The 14,551-nt window shown below is 61.4% G+C and overlaps 4 protein-coding genes across 4 annotated transcripts in view; 1 reads left to right on the top strand and 3 right to left on the bottom strand.

Annotated features, from left to right (window-relative positions):
- The window catches only part of MIER2 (MIER family member 2), a 100,518-nt gene that overhangs the window by 30,408 nt on the left and 55,559 nt on the right, over window positions 1–14,551 (top strand). The gene's annotated exons all lie outside the window — the stretch shown is intronic.
- Window positions 905–6,043, bottom strand: CDC34 (cell division cycle 34, ubiqiutin conjugating enzyme). Its single transcript, XM_062625053.1, has 5 exons — window positions 5,706–6,043; window positions 3,401–3,487; window positions 2,854–2,951; window positions 2,470–2,604; window positions 905–1,734 (listed from the first exon to the last, which is right to left on the bottom strand). Exons 1-5 carry the CDS (start codon window positions 5,880–5,882, stop codon window positions 1,524–1,526), a joined length of 708 nt encoding a protein of 235 aa, XP_062481037.1. The 5' UTR covers window positions 5,883–6,043; the 3' UTR covers window positions 905–1,523.
- Window positions 6,651–8,426, bottom strand: TPGS1 (tubulin polyglutamylase complex subunit 1). Its single transcript, XM_062625052.1, has 2 exons — window positions 8,029–8,426; window positions 6,651–7,933 (listed from the first exon to the last, which is right to left on the bottom strand). The coding sequence occupies exons 1-2, from the start codon at window positions 8,409–8,411 to the stop codon at window positions 7,399–7,401; spliced, it is 918 nt and encodes a 305-aa protein (XP_062481036.1). The 5' UTR covers window positions 8,412–8,426; the 3' UTR covers window positions 6,651–7,398.
- Window positions 8,516–11,267, bottom strand: MADCAM1 (mucosal vascular addressin cell adhesion molecule 1). Its single transcript, XM_062625047.1, has 5 exons — window positions 10,993–11,267; window positions 10,352–10,621; window positions 9,950–10,264; window positions 9,196–9,720; window positions 8,516–9,072 (listed from the first exon to the last, which is right to left on the bottom strand). Exons 1-5 carry the CDS (start codon window positions 11,042–11,044, stop codon window positions 8,948–8,950), a joined length of 1,287 nt encoding a protein of 428 aa, XP_062481031.1. The 5' UTR covers window positions 11,045–11,267; the 3' UTR covers window positions 8,516–8,947.

Here is a 14,551-nt window from a genome sequence, read left to right as displayed (position 1 = left end):
CGGCGGGGGGGGGGGCCGGACGGTGGGCGGTGGGGACCAAGCGGCGGCAGCGTGCGAGGAACCGGAATGGCGGGGGGGGGGGGGGGGGCTCCGGTAAACGGCTCTGCCCCATGGCCCCGGTGCGGGGCAGCGCCTCCGGCCCCGGTTGTTCCCAGGAGCCGGCGCTGGGAGCCCGCGGGGAGCTCGCAGCCAAGGCAGGAAAGCCCCAAACAATGGGGCCGGCCTCGGCGCCAGCCCCCGCCGCGTTCCCCGCGGGGACCTCCGGGCTCTTGTGAGCTCCGGAACCCCCCTGGAGCGCTCCCTCCCACCGGGGGCCATGTCCGGCCTTGCCCCCCCCCCCCCCCCCCCCCATCCCCTTCCGTCGCCCTGCGGAACAAGTGCGAGGGGCAGGGGCTCCATGGACACAGCGCCCATGGAGGAGGAGGAGGCGGCTTTGGCCGCTGCTCCGTGCCAGCCCCGCTGACCTTGGAAGCCCGCACTCGAAGGCCAATAATCCCCTTCACCTTCCAGCCCCGTTCCCTAAGGCAACAAAGCACATGCATGGGCCACGTGCGGTTCCCAGCTCCCATTGACACGGCTCCAGGAAGGGGCGAGTTTCCATCATTACCCCGTCCAAGGAGCCTCAAAGAGCCCCAGGAGGGGAGGTTTCCAGGTGTCCATCCCTATGGAACACCCTTAGGTGCCCCGCGGCTGGAACGTGGTGGCTGGAGCTCACCCATCCCAACTCTGGCTTGGGCACCCATCAGTGCAGGAGGGAAAACACCTTCCCTATGGAGTGCTCAGGGTTGGGGGCGGCTCAGCAGAGCCCACAGCCCCAGGGCAGAGGCACAACACTGCTAAGAAGGGCAAGAGATGCTTCCCCAGGCAGCCCTGTGGGGTTGGGGAGGCAGGGAAGGGACCCCAATCCCTAGGAATACTTTATTAAATAGTCTCCAAAAAACCAGAAGCAGAAAGAGCCAGAACTGCCCCATCCCTCCCAGCAGGTTAAAAACCACACACACCCTGCAGTGCTCTGTGTCCCGGCCATTCCTGAGCTTCCCGTCATTCCCACTGCACTCTGGCACCACTGGAAGCAGCACCAGGAGGGTCCCTCCGGGATCCAACCATGCTCCAACCCCTCAAAGGCTGCACAAAGCCACCACTCACCGGCCCCACAGCACACACACCCCCCCCCAACCCTTCCTCCTACGTGGGGCTGAAGAGCCCAATGTGCCCCAAACAGCAGGCAGGCAACAGCAGGTTTTGCCATCACGCCCCAAACCAGTCCTGTGGCTTCAGGAAGGCCCCGAAGCCACTTCCCCCTCCCCATCCACCCCCTAACCAAGCACATTTATAAAATAGGGTTTGTTCCTTGCTTTTTCTACCAAGCCAGCACTGGGAGCTCCTTGGCCGCAGCAGAACAGTCTCCCTGTGAGGTAGAGAGTCAATTCCAGGGCTGACAGAGCCTAAATTCAAACCCGTTTGTCCTAAGTTGAGGTAAAACGCAGTAGTTTATAGGAAGGGTTGCAATGCCAGAGGGCCCATCAAGATTCCTCATTGCCAGAGTCATCCTCATCCCCGTAACAGCTCTCTGCCTCTTCCTCCATCTCATCATCCTCGTAATAGTCATCATAGAAGAGGTCAGAGCCCTCATCAGGCGCTGGAGTCTTGGTCTTCACGCAGTACTCAGCCAGCGTGGTGGGGACCTTCACACCATCCCGCTCAGCATCCACCTTTGTGCCCAAGACTTGCTTCCTGGAGGTGAGAAGCAGGAGGTAAGGACAGAGCCCTGCGTGTGGCACCATGTCAAGGCTGCCCAGCCTGCAGCACCTTGTGTGCCAGGCCCATGCTGCCAAAGCCACGCTGGCACCGTGGCTGCTCTGAGCCCAGATTCTCAGCTCTGGAGCCAAAAAGGAGCAGGACTTAGCCTGAGAGCAAAGCTGAGCACAGAACCTAACAAGCTCCGCTTTAAAAGCCCCGCTCTGAGCCAGAATCCTTCCCTCCTACCAGCACGCAGATGGGACTCAAGAGGGGAGGTCAGAATCGTAGCATCAAAGGATGGTCTGGGTTGGAAGGGACCTTAAAGCTCCTCCAGCTCCAACCCCTGCCACGGGCAGGGACCCCTTCCACTGGAGCAGCTTGCTCCAAGCCCCTGTGTCCAACCTGGCCTTGAACACTGCCAGGGATGGGGCAGCCACAGCTTCTCTGGGCACCCTGTGCCAGCGCCTCAGCACCCTCCCAGGGAAGAGCTTCTGCCTAAGAGCTCATCTCAGTCTCCCCTCGGGCAGGTTCAAGCCATCCCCCTTGGCCTGTCCCTACAGGCCCTTGTCCCAGACCCCTCTCCAGGTTTTCTGTGGCCCCTTTAGGCACTGGAGCTGCTCTAAATTCTCCCCAGAGCCTTCTCCAGGCTGTTCCCTTAGGATCCTGTGTCCTGCTTAAGCGTTTCCTGGTGCCACAGCAATGCCAGGCCTCGCTCAGCCCATCACTCACCTGATGATGTCCGTGTACTCCCGGTCCTTCCCTTTGCTCTCCTTCCACTTGCGGTACATCACGGAGGCGTCCACGTTGGCTGGAGAGAACGTGTTGGGTTCATTCAGCAGCGAGATCACGCTCAGCAGAATGGTCCTGGCCATCGATAAGAGCAGGTAAGAGCCAAGGCAGTCATTCCAGCAGCCTCCAAGCCCCATGGAGCAGGACAGAGCATCCCAGAGAAGCCAAGCCCAGGCTGCCAGGCTCAAGCTCTCACTGTTCTTCAGTGCATCACACATCCCAAGTGCCTTTCAATGACCCCAACGCACCTCCTGCAGGCTCTGGGAGCAGAAGCAGCCCCCATGGCCCCACATTCCCAACCCTGGGATGAGGCTCAGCCTTTACCTCACGTTCTGTGTGGGGTTCCACCGCTCCGACGGCAGCTCCCCGCTCTGTGGGTCGTCCACCGGTGGGTGCAGGATGGAGATACAGACATCACCGGTCTGAAAGCACAATGGAACAGGACCAGAGAATGGGTTGGGTTGGAAGGGACCTTAAAGCTCCTCCAGCTCCAACCCCTGCCATTGGGACCCCTTCCACTGGAGCAGCTTGCTCCAAGCCCCTGTGTCCAACCTGGCCTTGAGCACCGCCAGGGATGGGGCAGCACAAGAGGTGGTCCCACTACCTCAGGCTTTGGCTAAGGCCCCCCACAGCCCCAGTGAGGCCCCAGGGCCACGTACTCAGTGTCCTCACAGCCTTCAAGCCTGGCTGACCTGGAAGCAGGACAGGAGAGCGGCTGGCGTCAGCTCATTAACTGCCTTTCCAGTGCCAAAGGCACCGAGTTCCAATGCCAAAGGCTGGTGTTGTCATCCACAATACCATGGGCATGTGTGTGTGTCGTCCCCCCCCCTTACACCCATCTAACAGGCTCTGCACTGTCCCAGGGACCTACCTCATAGATATTGGGGTGCCACATTTTGGTTAAGAACCTAAAGGCAGGAGGAGAATAGGGGTAGTCAATGGGAAACCGGAGGCGAGCCTGCAAGGAAACAATAAGGAGAAGTGAGGAGGGAGGGAAGGAAACCACAGAGAAAGGAACCTTTGCCAAGTCCTGCTGTGCTCCTGCAGGATGAGGGATCCCCATCCTGCTGTCAGGGAATGGGTTGGTTGAGAAGGGACCTTAAAGCTCCTCCAGTCCCAACCCCTTCCGCTGGAGCAGCGTGCTCCAAGCCCCTGTGTCCAACCTGGCCTTGAACACTGCCAGGGATGGGGCAGCCACAGCTTCCCTGCGCTGTTTCCCCCCGCTATGGAGCTCCCAGGGAAGGAAGCATCAGGTGCTCAGCACTCTGCCAGCACCCCGAGGCTCTAAAAATAGCCTGAAAGAAGAGCGAGGCCGAGTGCAGACCGGGCACAGCACGTAACTCAGGTGCTAAAAATAACAGCACATGAGGATCATGCTGCAGAGCACGGCTCCAGCACCCACAGAGACAACCTGAGCTGGTCCAGAGACACAGATCAACAGCCCCCATGGACCAGGTGCAACTGCTCCCCATGTCCTGCACAAGCCACAGGGGTCTCTTTCGGGTGCTTTTGGAAGGCAACGTTGAGATTCAGGAGCCAGGGGCAAACAGGGAGCACCAAAGAACTCCTTGAGCATCTCCTTGTGTACAGGAGGATCCACACATTGGAGCGGGGAAGCAACAGTTGGAAGCAGCCCTGCTCTGCGCAGCAGCGAGTGATGGTGACCCGGGATTGTTCGTTACCCGTTTGGGATAGGAACTGCAAAAGAGGCTTTGGATGCTTCTGGAATCACGGCCTCAACAATAGGTGACGCTGCCAAAGCTGGTTGCCAGCCAACAGCCATGAAAAGATCAGTGTAGAGGACAGAGAATCCACCCTCCTCCTCCTCGCTGCCCTGACCGAGGAGTCCATCCCGGATCCCGCTTCCAGCCCTGGCACAAGCTGATCACATCCAGAGCCCAAAAAGGCCCTGATGGCAGCTCTGTCCCTGCTCCGTGGCACAGGCCAAGGGGTGCAAGGGAGGAGAACCACAGCACTGGATGTGTTGTGTGTGTGTGTGCGTGTGGAGCTCGGGGCAGAGCACCCACAGCACCACTGAACTCCATAGCATCATCCCCCCCTTTTTTGTGTTAGAGGGAGCAGAACAAAACCAGCCTGAGGTAAAGCAACCCCATAGGGGCTTGGAAAGACCCCCCCCTGAGTTGCTACACACAAACAGGGTGATGTTCCCAGCGGCTGGAAGAGGACTCAGCCCCTTTGCTCTCCTCTGAAGCAGGAAGCTCCATCCAGTGCCACCCAAGAGTGCCAGGTTGGGAAGCTCTGGGGCACTGGAAGGGCGAGAGCTCAAAGGGCCGGGTGCCAAAAGAGGAGTGGGAAACGGCTCCATTCCATCAGGAAAGGGCTAAAACCTGGTTCTGAAGGCAAAAACAAAGCAGGCGGCTCCCGAGGCAGAGCTGGCCCCGTCCGGGGCTGACTCAGCCCTGCCAGCAACAGGATGGAGCCACAGGAGCTGGTAGCGGAGGAGGGAGGATGAGAAAGAGGAAGAAAACAGCTACGCAGGTTGCACAACCCGAGATGAGCACATCCACATCCTGCCCCCCCCCCCCCTTGAACCCCAAACTGAGCCACAGCACCCGCTCCCCACCCAGTGCCAGCTGCTGCTCACCACATCTGGGCCATCCCATCCGGGCCTGTTCGGGACACACACACACACACACGCACCTTTCCCTTTGGCTGCTCCCTTTGGTTTGGTGGGGATGCCCCAATCCGCCTCCGATGGCCCAGAGCTCAACACCAAGGCAAGGAGGGGACAGGAAGCCCTCAGGGGCAGAGCCCCCGGGGGGAACCCCACCTCACAGTGGGGGTATCCCTGCCTAATTAGGGCCCCTTCCTTCACCCCAACTCCTAAAGCCCCACTGACCCCAAGGTACGCAGCTACAGACACCCATTGCCTGCGCCCTCATCACCCCTTCGAGCCCAGGAGGGCCCTGTCACCCCCCCGAAGTCTCTTTCACCCCACAGCCCCCACTCTCCCGTGGTCTCTCTGCCTCCCAAACCCCTTCCTAACCTGTGTTCCCCCCGCCCCGAGCATCTCCCGCTACCCCAGCTCTGCTTCTGCCCCTCTAAACCCCATCTCCCACCGCACAACTCGGCCCCACAGGTTCCACCCCCCCCCACCACGACACCAAAGCTTCACCTCCTTGAGACCCCGGTTCCCCCCCACCGGAGCCCCTCACCTTGAAGTACCCGCCCTCATAGTAGGTGTTTGGGGGGCCGAAGATGGCCACCTCCCAGTTGTAGAGATCCCCCTCGTCAACCAGGTTGACCCGGAACCCTTCCACGGGCTCCTCCTGCAGCCCTTTCAGCTCCAGCAGCAGCGCCTTCTGAGAGCTGGGCACGAGAGGCCGAGCCATGCCGAGAAGCCGGGGTAGGCCGCGAGCGAAGCCGGGAGCTGCCGTAGGCGCAACGGCCGCTGCGAGGACGCGGAGAGGCGGCGGCGGATCCGGCTGCGCCGCGGCCGCTCCGAGCGCGGGGCACGGCGGGAGCTGTAGTCCTCCCGCAAGGGGCGGGGCTGCCTCTAGCCAATCACAGCGCGTTGGAGGACAAAGGGGCGTGGCATGGATCAGTCTCCACCCCTTTGGCGAAGTAAGCCGATCAAAGGGGCGTGGCAGAGAGTTGGCTACGCCCCCCCGAGGGATGTGAGCCAATCACAGCGCGCTGCTGGGCAGAGGGGCGGGGCTAGGACCCTGCCGGCGTGGCCGGTCCCGGTCTCCGACCGCCGGGGCGGCGGCGGCTCCGTCGGTGCTTGCGGCCCTCCCGCAGCAGCAGAACCGGCGTTCCCCGCCCTCCCATGAACCCCCCCCCCCGGTACCCCCAGCACCGCCGGTTCCCCCTCTCCCCTCGTGTTCCATCCTGGCACCTGCAGCCTCACCCGGACCTGCTCCATCGAGTGCCTGTGGGGATGGAAACACCCGGTCGGCACAACGGGCACCCCCAAAGCTCCTCGGGGGTATTCCCGTAGTAGCTACAAGGGCTTTTTGCTCCCACGCCATCAGCCGGGCGGGCTGTGATTGAGGTTGCAGCATCAATCCCCGGAAACAGGGCCTTCCACTGGGATGTGAGGCTGCTCCCGCTCATCCTGGTGCTCGGTGCAGAGAAACTGGCCATTTAAACTCCCCCACCACCAATCGAAAGCTTTAATGTCTTAGAGTAAACCAAGAATTGCACGGTATAAATAACACAGACAAGTTCAAATAAATAACCCGTGGTTCAACACGCACCTCTGATCAAAAGCAATCCGTGACCTGAGGGCAGGGGGTGGTCTTGGCCTGACCCACGTCCCACATCAGCAGCATCACCATCACAGCACTCAAGTATGAGCTTTGATCTTCGCAACCCAGCTCCAACACTGGGCTCTCTCATTGCCTCACTGTCAGCTAAGCTCCCTCCAGCTCAGGGCTGAGCTTCGTCCCTCCCCTGCTGTGCATCTAAACCTCTTTCCTTACTAAAATAATGCCTGATCTCACACTTTGTGTCCCGTGAACCCTCTGAGGGGTCTGTGAGGTCGAGAAGTGTCACCCCCTTCACTGCTGGGTGTGAAACAAACCCCAAAGGTCCCCACTGAAGCTGCAAACGGGTGAGGACGAGCCCACGGCGTGTGCCAAGGTGCAGCCCCAATTCTGGCTACTGTGCCCTGCGGCTCACAGGCTTCTCGTGAGCCCCCACTTAACACCTAAGAAGATCTACAAATGAAGCTGGATTGGAAATGCCATCGACCAAGAGAGGCACAGCGTATCGGGATTCATCCGGCACTGGAGGGGGCCAGGCGCCCATTGCACTTAGAACAAGGATGGGAGCATGGAAAGTGGGAACCTCCCGTCCATGCTCACTGTCCAGCCCAGCACCGGGGTCCGGAGCACTCAGCGGCTGTTACTCAACGGGCTTCACTTTAGCAACGAACAAGGCGGTGGCTTTCTTCAGGAACTCCTCCCTGCTCATGGAGCCGCTGAGCTTCCTCTCCTGCAGCGCTCGGTCCATGGCCAGTGCCAGCCCGTCCGGTCCCAACCGGGAACCAGCCTCTAGGTACCGCCTGGGCTGCGTGAAGTGCTCGGAGCCCAGCGCCTCCTCCAGCGCCCGCAGCACCGCTTGGCACAGCCGGGCATCGGCAGCCCCGGAGCCACCGTCCAGGACAGCGAAGAGCGCGTCCGCCTTGGAAGCGAACTCCAGGAGCACGAAGCAGGTGAGGACCCCATAGCGGAACACATCGAAGGGGACGGCCTCGTGGTCGCGACACCGCACCCGCCGCAGCAGCGCCGCGGCCGCCTCTGCCGGTGCCTCCCCGTGCTGGCAGATGCTCCGCAGCAGCTCGCTGTAAAGCCGCCCGTCCACGCCCGCCGCCGCCCGCCGCCGCCCGCCGCCTCCCAGCACCTCGTAGGCCGCGCCGGTGTTGCTGTCGAAGGCCGTCCTGTCGCGACATAGCACACACAAAGACAAAGGCCTCACGCTCCCCCCCCCCCCCCCGAACTACAACTCCCAGCGTGCCCCGCGCGCCCGCCTCACCTATGGGAGTGGTGAGCCAGGCTGACGTACCACAGCGCCTGCGCCAAGCGCTGCGCCGGCCCCGCGGGCTCGGGGCTGGCCAGCACCAGGCGCTCGAAGTAGTCGGCCAGGAAGGAGACGGGCTCCTCCGGCCGCGCCTCCAGCACCTTCAGCAGCGCCTCCCGCACCATGGCGGTGACCCCGGCCCGCAGCAGGAACTCCGCCTCGCTGCCCGCAGCCTGCCCGCCGCTCGGGGCCGTGCCCGGCCGCCGCTTCTCGTACGCCGCCATCTTGGCTGCGGGCAGCGAAGGCCGGTTCCGCCCCGAGAGGGAACGTCCTGCGCCGCCATCTTGCTTACTGGCAGCCAATCGGAGGGCTGGGAAGGCAGACGAGCGAGGCGCCATTGGGCGAGGCGCTGGGCGCCATCTTGGGTGTGGGCAAAGAAGCCGCTCCCCCGGCAGCCATGGCTCCTCCCGCCCTTAGCAACCGGGCGCGCTGCGGACGCCGGTTCCGGGTGCACACAACAACCCTTTATTACAGCACCCCCCAGCGGGACTGCTCCTGACCCTCCTGTCGCGATAGGCGATCTCTGTCGCCCTCCTCCCACTCTCGTGTGTGCCCCCAGGAGCTGAACCCACCCCCAGAGTGATGCAGCCCCGGAGCATCCCCGTCCTCCATCACTGCGGACTTCTCCATCCTTCCTCTCCTCCCTTGGTGCCGTCGGGGGTCTCCTCTCCCGCAGGACTCGGGCCGAGCTCCCCCGAGCGGAGCTTCCCGGCAGCGGCGGTCAGGGATGGAGCCTTCGGGAGCAGCTCGGAGGGTCCCGGCAACAGCATCCCGCATCCCGCATCCCACCAGCTCCGCGGCCACCGCTGCGAGCGGCGCAGCCGGGTGACAGCAGGGATGGGTCCGGCTGCGGGTGCCTGCAGGGCTCCTGCTCCTAAGGCAGCTCGTACTGAGAGTGGAATCGCTTCCACAGGCGATGAGCCCCAGCACCGGCCACGATCAGTCCCAACAGCGACACCGTTGTCCCCGCAGCGACGGCAGGGGCCGTGCTGGACGCGTCTGTGAAGACACCAAAAGGGGCTCTAGGTGCCAACAGACCCGAACGCGGCACTTAACACAAGGCGCTGCAGCCCAGACGCGCTCGATGGGGCGCGCAGGAGATGCCTGCAGAGCACCACGTACCGTCCAGCACCGCGAGGTGCAGACTGGCCGCATGGGAGCGGTGTCCGAGCAGGACGCACTGGTAGTGGCCCTGGTGCCGGGGCTCGGCGCGGTCCAGCCGCAGCGTGGAGCTGCTGCCCTCCGCCTCCTGCCGGTACTGCGAGAGGGCCACCGGGGTCCGCAGCCAGCGCACGGTGGCGTTACCGGGACACCGAGCCCGGCACTCGATGCGCAGCTCCCTGCCCCTCGTCCCGTTGGGAGGCAGGGACCAGAGCCGCAGGCTGCAGGCGGGCACCGTGCCCGTGGCTGGATCCAGCCGCTGCCCCTCGGTGGTGCCTGGGCCGGGCAGCGGGGCTGGGGTGACCGGATGCTCTCTGCCTGTGGTGGTGGCTCCGGGAGGAGGATGCTCGGTGGCAGCATCGGGCTCCTGCGATGCGGTGGGACCGATGCTCTGCTCTGCGGGCAGCGCTGTGGTGGCCGCGGCTGCGCTGGGGCTCCGTGTCAGAGCTGGTGCTGGCCAGGGGGTCCCCGTGGCCACCAGCGTGGCTGTGAACAGAGCGGGACACGGGCCTCGCTGCAGCTCCGAGCTGGGACACATCATCCCCACCACCCGGAGGCTCCATCCTCCTCCACCCCATAGATACAGCCCTGGGCTGGGAGAGAATGGGATATCTGCTGAGCGGGGCAGGAACAGGGACTGCTCCTGTTCCAGCCAAGCAGCACAGGGTGATGGGAGGGACGGAGCAGCCCCTGGACCCAGGTCCCCATCACTTACCCCCGGCGCTCACCATCACCGATGCCACCCTGCTGAAGGTCTCCTGCCCGACGCTCAGCATCACCTCGCACCTGAACTCCGTCCCTTCCTCCACCTCCTTCCCATCCACCGCCAGCGTGGCCACGATGTCAAACAGCTCCTCCTCGGTCTCGGTGACATCGAGATCTGCCGCCGGCAGCGCCTGGTGCCCTCGGTACCAGGTGAGGAGCAGCCCCTTGTGCGGGTACACGCCATGGGCTGAGCAGCGCAGGCTGAGCGGCTGCCCCGGCACCGGGGCTCGGGGGGCGGCCTCCAGCTGCAGCCCCTCCGGCAGTGCTGGGAATGGAATTCCAGGGTCAAGCCATGACCTGTAGCACCGCAGGCTCCGGGATGTGGGTGATGGATGTGCTGGGGAACGCTCACCATAGACCCTCAGGTTGACGGTGCGCTGGTAGTACTGCCCGTGGCAAACCCCCTGGCAGATCTTGGTGCCCCCCATGGCAACCACGGCGCTGCTGACGTGCAGGATGCTGTGAGTGGAAAAGGAGGTGACGCTCCCCAGGTTGGTGTCCAGCCCCTTCCACTGCACCGTGCCCTCGGCGCAGGCATGCAGGGAGCAGTTGAGCTGCACCGAGCCCCCGTACAGCACCACCGGCTCCTGTGGTGTCACCACCAGCCTACCCATGGCTTGTCCTGGGCCAGGGAAGAGGGAAAACACTGGATTAGGGATGGGGATGATGTGACAAGGCCAGCGGGATCCTGGTTCCTTGGCTTGCTGAGACGTGGATGGTCACACTCAGGTGCAGCATAAGCTTTGTCCCCATCGCTATAGGGATCAGTGCTGAGGTGAAAGCGCTGCCGTCCTTGATCCCCCTGCCTTCACCATCGGGATTTACCTATCCCAAACACTCCTTTCCCTGAGCTCTCATCCCTCACCAGCTCTGCTGCTGCTCTGGCACCTCAGTGATGGGGAGACCCCATCACGGGACCATGTGGCAGAGCAGAGAGCTGCAGGGAAGGGGGGGGGTAAGGGATCAGGATGCTCCTGGTCCCCCAGCACTCACCTCTGCAGCCCCACAGCAAGCCGAGGAGGAGGAGGAGCGGAGCCGGCTCCATCACCCGCAGCAAGGGCTACTTTTCCTTCCTTCCTTCCCTCCTTCCAGTGAGGGAATGCTCCTGGTCGCGGCTGTCTCCTTCTGGCTGCCAGCTCCGTCCTCAGCCCTTCTTAAGCCTTAGGAACCGCCTCCCCCGCCCCGGGGACCTCCACAGCTTTCCAGCCCAAGGGGTATTTCCAGAGGGAGGGATCTGATTTCCTTCCAAGTCCAGCTCTTGCTCAACACAAGGGCTGCGGCAGGGGGGACATCGCTCTATGAGCGGGGCCCAGGGCCCGTGTTCAGCATCACCAAGTGGGGCTGTCCCAGAGCACATCCCACTGGGACCCCCATGGGAACCACGGCCTTGGGATGGGACAGCCTGAGGGATAAACCCAATGAGCCCCAAGATGTGGGGTTTGGAAAGGAGGTGACCAGCCCCAGGCTCGGGGGCTGCAAACAGCGTGTGCTGCCAGGCCAGGGTGTTTGCAGGGTGGTTTTATGGGATAGATGGAGAACATGCCCCCACATGATGACGTTGATCACCCCCATGTTATGCAGCCCCAAGGCCCTGTCTCATCCTCTCCTCGCTCCTACCCAGCAAATGAGAAGATAGACCTGGTTCTGCCCCATCCCATCCTGCCGGGAAGGTGCTGAAGGAGAGGACATTGACATTCCCAGCCCTGTGCCTCCTGTTGCAGAAGGTGGGAATTGGGCACAGGACCCGTCCCTTTCCCATGCGGGAACTCTGGAGAGGCAGATCCGGGCACTGGGTGCGTCGTACATCCTTTTGGGAAGCCTGGGAGCAAGGGAAGTGCTCTGTAAGCAGCTGCCATCGGATCTGCACGCTCAGCTGAAGCCGGTGATTGATGGCTCTGGGGGCGGGGGTTTGGTCCTGCCACCCTGTGTTACCAGAGCCACTTCGCAGCGTTCCCAAGGCTGCTCCTGTCCCCGTGTCACCTCCTCCTCTGCTCCCGTTGCCACCGGTGGGCGATGGGACAAGCACCAAGCACTGAGTTCCTTCCCAAAGGAAAAGCTTAAAGAGGGGAACCACCACCCTCAAGGACCACGCTCGCTGCTGCAGGAGCACCCCAAGCCTCTGGGTACCGCTCGCTATGGCCCTGCAACATCCCAGTCGGAGCAGCCTTGAAGCTTTCCTGGACCAGTCCCCAGGACATCAATAACCACCCGAGAGCCCAGCACCTCGTGATGCCCTTCCTGTGGCTCGGGGCTTGCAGAGCACTTGAGGATGTGTGTGCCTGGAGCTGATCCCAGCACAGAGGGACCATCAGGCTGCAGCGCCAGGGTGGAAAGAGCATCCTCAGGCACCGGGATGCTTTTCCACCCAACAGGAAACCTTTGAGGTCAGAGCAAAGGGGACGCTGGCTTTCAAGAAGCAGAAAGGGGAAGGTTTTTCCTGGAAGCCAATGGTGCTTCCTCCTGAGGGCAGGAGCGGGGCAGAGCTCGCTCCAGAGGCGCTCCTCAGGAAGGAGAACAGCTTAACAGGGAGAGATGGGACAAGCACAGGATGCCCCAGCCAAGCCCCTCAGGCTGGGGTGGAGCCCTGGGCTGTCATCACCAGCACTGCTAATGCCCCCACACCAGAAATGACAGGGCTGGAGCCATGTGGAAGGAGGTGAAGTTTTTCCACATGGTGCAAAACTCGGGAATCTTCCCCTGGGAAGGCTGGTCCCAAAGCCAGGCTCTGCCTCTCACCTGCAGTATCCCCATCTGCTGCTGCAATCCCTTCTCTTTTCCCTCCAGTGATGTGAAGTGGGATAAACTGAGGAATCTTTCTCAAATCAAGATGAAATAAATACAATATTGAGCTCAAATCCGGAGGAAATCAAGACAAAAGGCTCTATCTTGTGGGATGGCGTTTGTGTTTCCAGCTCCTTACAGGATATGGGCTGTCAGACACAGCTCCCATCCAAGAGTAGATGTGGATGTGTTGACACTTGTGATTGTATTGCTCACTCAGTACCACCCTCAACCACCACAAGAAGTGTTTAAGTGGCTAAGATAAGATCTAAATGAAGCCTGACTTGAAATGAAGAGGCACAAATCCAGCCCCGGGGAGGTGGGAGCCAGGGACCTGCCTTGGGCTCTTGTAATGCTCCAGTGGAAGCCTGGAAAGCTATGGTAGGATCAAGGGGGAATGTGAATTGGTTCCAAGGTCCTTTTAGCTCTGTTTGAAGGAATAGGTGGAAAGAACTCACTCTGTACCCATAAGAGGCAGATGGAGGAGGCCTGAAGCACCAACTCTGAAGGCATCTTGGGACCCGAGGGAGAAGGACGAGGACAGAAGAGCTTCAACACAACAGGAAAGCAGCAGTTTAATAAATAATCCACTGGAGGAGGGAGAGATTAGCCAGCTCTAAACCCAACCTGAACGGAAAGAAACACAGCTCCCTGTTAGCTTCACAAGAGAGACCCAGAAACGCTCGCAAGGGGCAGCTCGGAGCATGGGCTCCCCCCATGCCCAATGCTCTTTCAAGGTGCTAAAGGTGGCAGCAGCCATTCCAGTACAGAGAAAAGAACCCAAACTGGGGAAGGGAGAAGGGACTGGTTTGCTATATCAATGGTAAAAGAGAAAGCAAAGGTTTAAAGGGGGGGGTTAGTGCACTAAGATCAGTTTGGACTCACTGAAGGGCAAATGAAGCCAATCCTTGCCTTACTTTCGGGGTGGTGTTGGCCCCGACCTCAACGTGAAGTCGCTGCAGACAGCTGCTGGGAATGCTGCTGTGGAGCAGGCAGGCTCAGGCACTTCCCAGCACATGGAAAGGAGGGGGGGGGGGGGGAAGAAAAGGCTCTTTTAAAAAAGTTGGGTTTGGGTTTGTTTTTTTTTTTCCATAGAAAGTAACAAAAAACTTGGCAAAACTAGCTGAATGCTCCCTGGATCTTCCCAGCTTTCCAGTGGGACGCTGCAGAATTCCCGGCCCTTCGGAATGAGACATTCGTCATTCAGGTCCCGGAATCTCAGCTCCATCACCTCTTGGCCCGAGGCCTCCCGTGTCCCTTGAAGGCAGAACAGTGGCTGGGTCCGTGTGGAACCAGGGGAAAGGAACTCCAAATCCATGGGAAGGGATCCCTGCCTGCTCCCAGCGCCAAGAACAAGGGCCACAGGGAGCCCTGGCTCTGCAGGCACCGGGCTTGGGGCCCTCTCATGTCCCCTGTGCCATCAGAGCCAAGGTCCAAACCACCCTGATGGTGCTGACAGCGCCCTTATGTACCTGCTCCACCACGGTGGGACCTTCCATGCAGCCCCCACTGCATCAGCGACCTGCGGCATCTCCAGGCCCTGAGCTCGGGGTGATGAAGTGACCAAAGCTCCCCAGATCCACTGTGCAGGAGCTGGGGGATGTTGGCATCGCTGGGAAGTCGGATGTGGCAGTGGGATGGATGGGGATGGAGCAGGGAAGCTCACCTGGCTGGTCCTGTTGGCTGGAGGGGAGGAGAGGCCGGAGGCAGCAGCGGTGCTGGGAGGGAACAGGATTTGTTTCAATAAACTACATAAGAAAGGACTTTTAAA

Source organism: Pezoporus occidentalis, unplaced genomic scaffold (genome assembly GCF_034315485.1).
Source record: "Pezoporus occidentalis ecotype Australia unplaced genomic scaffold, CSIRO_AGI_Poc_V1 ctg276, whole genome shotgun sequence".
Taxonomy (NCBI): domain Eukaryota; kingdom Metazoa; phylum Chordata; class Aves; order Psittaciformes; family Psittacidae; genus Pezoporus; species Pezoporus occidentalis.
Note: the sequence above shows the minus strand (reverse complement) of the source record. Positions and strands in the feature narration are given on the sequence as shown.

Excerpts from the sequence above, each read along its gene's own strand:
- MADCAM1 (XM_062625047.1), bottom strand. The coding sequence starts at position 11,044 with ATGGAGCCGGCTCCGCTCCTCCTCCTCCTCGGCTTGCTGTGGGGCTGC. Across the intron at positions 9,721-9,949 it reads GGTGATGGTGAGCGCCGGGG|CCACGCTGGTGGCCACGGGG; the intron begins GTAAGTGATGGG and ends CTCTGTTCACAG. Across the intron at positions 9,073-9,195 it reads GCACCTCGCGGTGCTGGACG|ACGCGTCCAGCACGGCCCCT; the intron begins GTACGTGGTGCT and ends GTGTCTTCACAG.
- TPGS1 (XM_062625052.1), bottom strand. The coding sequence starts at position 8,411 with ATGGCGCCTCGCTCGTCTGCCTTCCCAGCCCTCCGATTGGCTGCCAGT. Across the intron at positions 7,934-8,028 it reads CTGGCTCACCACTCCCATAG|GACGGCCTTCGACAGCAACA; the intron begins GTGAGGCGGGCG and ends ATGTCGCGACAG.
- CDC34 (XM_062625053.1), bottom strand. The coding sequence starts at position 5,882 with ATGGCTCGGCCTCTCGTGCCCAGCTCTCAGAAGGCGCTGCTGCTGGAG. Across the intron at positions 2,605-2,853 it reads AACCCCACACAGAACGTGAG|GACCATTCTGCTGAGCGTGA; the intron begins GTAAAGGCTGAG and ends ATCGATGGCCAG. Across the intron at positions 1,735-2,469 it reads GAGTACACGGACATCATCAG|GAAGCAAGTCTTGGGCACAA; the intron begins GTGAGTGATGGG and ends TCTCACCTCCAG.